Raw genomic sequence first — 3,919 nt, forward strand, 5'->3', positions numbered from 1 at the left:
GGGGTTTATTTGGTTACACAGTTACAGTCTTAAGGCCATAAAGTGTCCATCAACAAGGGTACCTTCACTGGAGAAAGGCCATTGGCATCCGGAAAACCTGTTAGCTGGGAAGGCATGTGGCTGGCGTTTACTTGCTTCTAGGTTGCATTTCAAAATGGCGCTCTCCAAAACGTCTGCATCAGCTTCCAATGGCCATCTTCAAAATTTCTGTCTCAGCTCCAGCTGGCTATGAGCTCCTTCTGTCTGAGATTATATAGTGCTCCAGTAAACTAAACAAGGCTCAAGCTGAATTGGCGGGGCCACACCTCCATGGGAATTATCCAATCAGAGTTATTACCTACATTTGGATGGGTCACATCTCCATGGACACTGAACCAACAGGTTCCAACCCAATCCACACTAATACTTCTGCCCCCACAAGAATGCATTAAAGAATATGGCTTTTTCTGGGGGACATAAATATACAAACCAGCACAATGACCTATTTTTGAAATACATGTTTTAACTTTCATTGAATAAAACAATGAGAACCAATGTATTAAAGACATTCAGGGGCTTTTCAAAATGAGAAAATCAAGTAAAGAACCAACACTAGCTGTTCCTGTTTGCTAATGCTGCTGTTATGCAAAACACCAGAAATGGACTGGCTTTTATAAAGGCGGTTTATTTGGTTACACAGTTACAGTCTTAAGGCCATAAAGTGTCCAAGGTAAGGCATCAACAATTGGGTACCTTAACTGGAGGATGGCCAATGGTGTCTGGAAAACCTCTGTTAGTTGGGAAGGCATGTGGCTAACATCTGCTCGGAGTTCTGGTTTCAAAATGGCTTTCTCCTACGACGTTCCTCTCTTGGTGTCTGCTTGCTCCTGGGTTGCATTCTCCAAAATGTCTCTGTAAGCTGTAGCTCCTCCAAAGTGTCACTCTCAGTTGTTCCTCGGTCTGTGAATTCCTTTATATGACTCCAGTGATCCAATTAACACCCACCCTGAATGGGCAGGGTAACAACTCCATGGAAATTATCCAATCAAATGTTCCACTCACAGTTGATGGAGTCACATTTCCATGAAAACACTCAAACAAAGAATTCCAATCTACTCAACACTAAATACATTTGTCCCCACAAGATTGCATCAAAGAACATGGAGTTTTGGGGGATAACACATCCAAACAAGCACACAAATGAGCCAATTCTTTCTCCTTTTCTCTAAGTATTTAAACTGCTAGGGAATTGGGGGTGGGAGGAGGGTGTTGGTGGTACAGAGGCCTAAGAGGGCTAAAAATTCCCTACTCAGCCTTCAGGACAAGGACAAGGAACTTCACGTATTACAAATGAAGAAACTGCAAGTGTGGGGGTAGCTAGACCATGAATTCAGAAGTTGGGGAGCAGTCTCTGACCCTGGATGTCTCAGTGGAGACTAGCTGGCACTGGTGCCCAAGACCCTGATCCCTTTCTGATGAAGCCTAGGGAGATGGGATCTGTTCCCCATCTCTTAGCTTAATATTAATCAAAATGGCAGCAGTCCATCACCTTGCTCTGCCTTCATGCTTGTACATACTCTAGAGCAGCAGAAACAGAACTTTCAGCTTTGTGAGGTTACAGGTGGGGGGTTCTCAGTGAGGCTGCTCTGGGCCTGGCTCACCCCCTGCCCCCAAATAAAGGTGGTCATCAGTGACCTATCTTCTTTTTTATCTTAATCCCAGTGAGCATGTAAGCATCTGAGTGAGGGACACAGGTGGCTCTATATGTGCAGTAACCTTGGCTATTTCCTGTTAGGCACTGTAGACCTAGGCAAGGTGAGAAGGGTGAAGCAGTCTCCTTTATCTTTTCTTGCTTCCCCCAGGAGGAAGATACCAGAGGGTAAGGAGGACAGAGGAAGGATTCTGGAATGTTCATAGAAGGAAGACATTCCATTTTCAGGCTAGGGCAAGAAATCTTTGCCTATCTCCAAAAAGCACTCAGGTCACTCTCCAGCTGTTAAATAGGAACAGGATTCAAAGCCAGGGACATGAAAATTGCCTCCTGGCCTGGGCCATCTCACCCATGACAACTATGACAGTTACAGCTTCAAAGGGGCTAAGAGACAGGAACATTTTTCTCGTTAATTGCTGCTTTTTTATTCTAGCAAACATAGCCAATGTGAAGTGGACATGGACCATGGCTGTGCCGTGGATGAGGGTGTGTTGGGGGTGGAGGCATTGCTCTGGTTGCTGGGAAGCCTGCAGCAAGGTCTAGTAAAAGATCTGTTGTGTCTGGGGCATTAATCTGACTGGGAACACGTTTGAACTCAACCACGAAGTTCTCCCACTGGGTGGGTATCTTCTCAGAGGGGAGATTCTCCTCACAGTCTCTCCATGATACCTGGCTTGTGACTTCGTGCAGGACAAAAGAATCATCCATCAGTCAATGGTAGGAGTGTTCACCCTACAGTCACACAGTGCCTGAGGAAAAATGAGAGAAAAGCTTGATGGCTGTTTGAATGGAAAAGGAAGAAAAGGAGTAAAAAAGGAAAGAAAAGAGTCAGCAGAGAGCATGTCCCCATCATATTTATAATCGTGGCTTCCATCCTTCCTTCTCTCTTCTTCCCAATCTTCCTCCCCCCAAACACTGATGCAGGTCCATGAATTTGTGCACGGGGCTGTGTCTCCAGTGCATAGGAAAAACAAACAAACAAACAAAAAAAACAAACAAAAAAACGCACAAACCAAGAAAGAGGCTGGGTCCTGTTACCAAGCCACTTTATATAAGAGAAAATCGAGGCTTAGACATTTGATCGCCCAGAGTCCCCCAGCTGGGAGGGCTTCTAGGCTGCAGAACCCGTCCACCGCACACACGCCTGGAGCTGGACACCCAGGGCTCCAACTCTCCGCGGCTAGTTCAGAGGGAGGAACGCAGCACCGACACAAGGGGCACTGGCAGCGGGAACTACAAACCTGTTTCCCCAAGCCACGGTTGGAAGTAGCTCTTTATAGAGATCAAGGGCAGATCTTTATTAACCTTGAGGGAGCTCAGGAGCGGCGCCCAGTCCACGACGCGGAGGCGGTCAGCGTTGAAGTCCAGCACGCCCTGCCGCAGGCAGGCGCGCACGGCGGGCAGCGGCACCGAGTCCTGCAGCGCGCACAGGTACTCATAGTGCGAGAAGAAGTCGGCCGCGCTGTCGCGGCGCAGCTTCACCGAGTCAATCATGCCGAGGGGGGCGGGCTCCGGGGTGGCACCTGCCGTTCGAATGAGCGAACTCTCAACGCGAAGCCACAGGGCCCGGACCCACGCTAGGCCGGCGCCTCGACGCCGCGCTCCAGCGCCACACCTCATCATCTTTCCCGCGCGGGATAAGCTTCAACGGGGCGCGCGGAGACGTCAGCGCGCTCGCCATGGCGTCCGCACGTAGGCCACGCCCTTTTGGAGGGCCGGACCCCTAGGAGGCGCGGCGTCGGGTTCTGCTAAGACAGAGGTGGCTGTGGTGTTTGAGGTTTGCAAAAAGGATTTGTTTACTCTTCTATTATCATATCAGTGAGATGTCGATGTAACAATGCAGTAATTTCAAACTAAAATCCAGAGACTTGTGTCTCCGTGTTTGCAGCTCTCGGAACAGAAAGGTACACCCACTATGTAGGGTATTTATGAACGGCTGTGTCAGTGTCCACTGTCGTCCATTAAATATTTTATAAATGTTAATACAAATAAATCTCAGTTTCTGTATTTTCAACTTACCTCACATGTTTGCTGCTAAATTGTAGAGTGTTCCGTGAATTCAAGACATTATTCTGATTACTAATAATCACTTTGTTTTGTACTGATAATGATGGCTACCTACCTAATAGACTGGAAATTTCTACATTCCTGACAATTTTTAAAAACAGTTTTATTGAGATAAAAATCACATACTACAATTCAGCCACTTAAAGTGTACAATTCAACACT

At 47.3% G+C, this 3,919-nt stretch overlaps 1 protein-coding gene across 2 annotated transcripts; it reads right to left on the reverse strand.

Moving 5' to 3' along the window:
• Positions 1-1,040: 1,040 nt before the first annotated feature.
• Positions 1,041-3,328, reverse strand: LOC119505394 (centrosomal protein of 78 kDa-like). Of its 2 annotated transcripts, none has more exons than XM_037798164.1 (2): positions 2,996-3,328; positions 1,041-2,439 (listed from the first exon to the last, which is right to left on the reverse strand). In XM_037798164.1, exons 1-2 carry the CDS (start codon positions 3,311-3,313, stop codon positions 2,398-2,400), a joined length of 360 nt encoding a protein of 119 aa, XP_037654092.1. In that variant the 5' UTR covers positions 3,314-3,328; the 3' UTR covers positions 1,041-2,397. The 2 variants fall into 2 exon arrangements, with proteins under 2 accessions (XP_037654092.1, XP_037654091.1); XM_037798163.1 differs by having other exon boundaries at positions 2,932-3,328.
• Positions 3,329-3,919: the final 591 nt, after the last annotated feature.

Source organism: Choloepus didactylus, chromosome 10 (assembly GCF_015220235.1).
Source record: "Choloepus didactylus isolate mChoDid1 chromosome 10, mChoDid1.pri, whole genome shotgun sequence".
Taxonomy (NCBI): Eukaryota; Metazoa; Chordata; class Mammalia; order Pilosa; family Megalonychidae; genus Choloepus; species Choloepus didactylus.

Excerpts from the sequence above, each read along its gene's own strand:
- LOC119505394 (XM_037798163.1), bottom strand. The coding sequence starts at position 3,313 with ATGATGAGGTGTGGCGCTGGAGCGCGGCGTCGAGGCGCCGGCCTAGCG.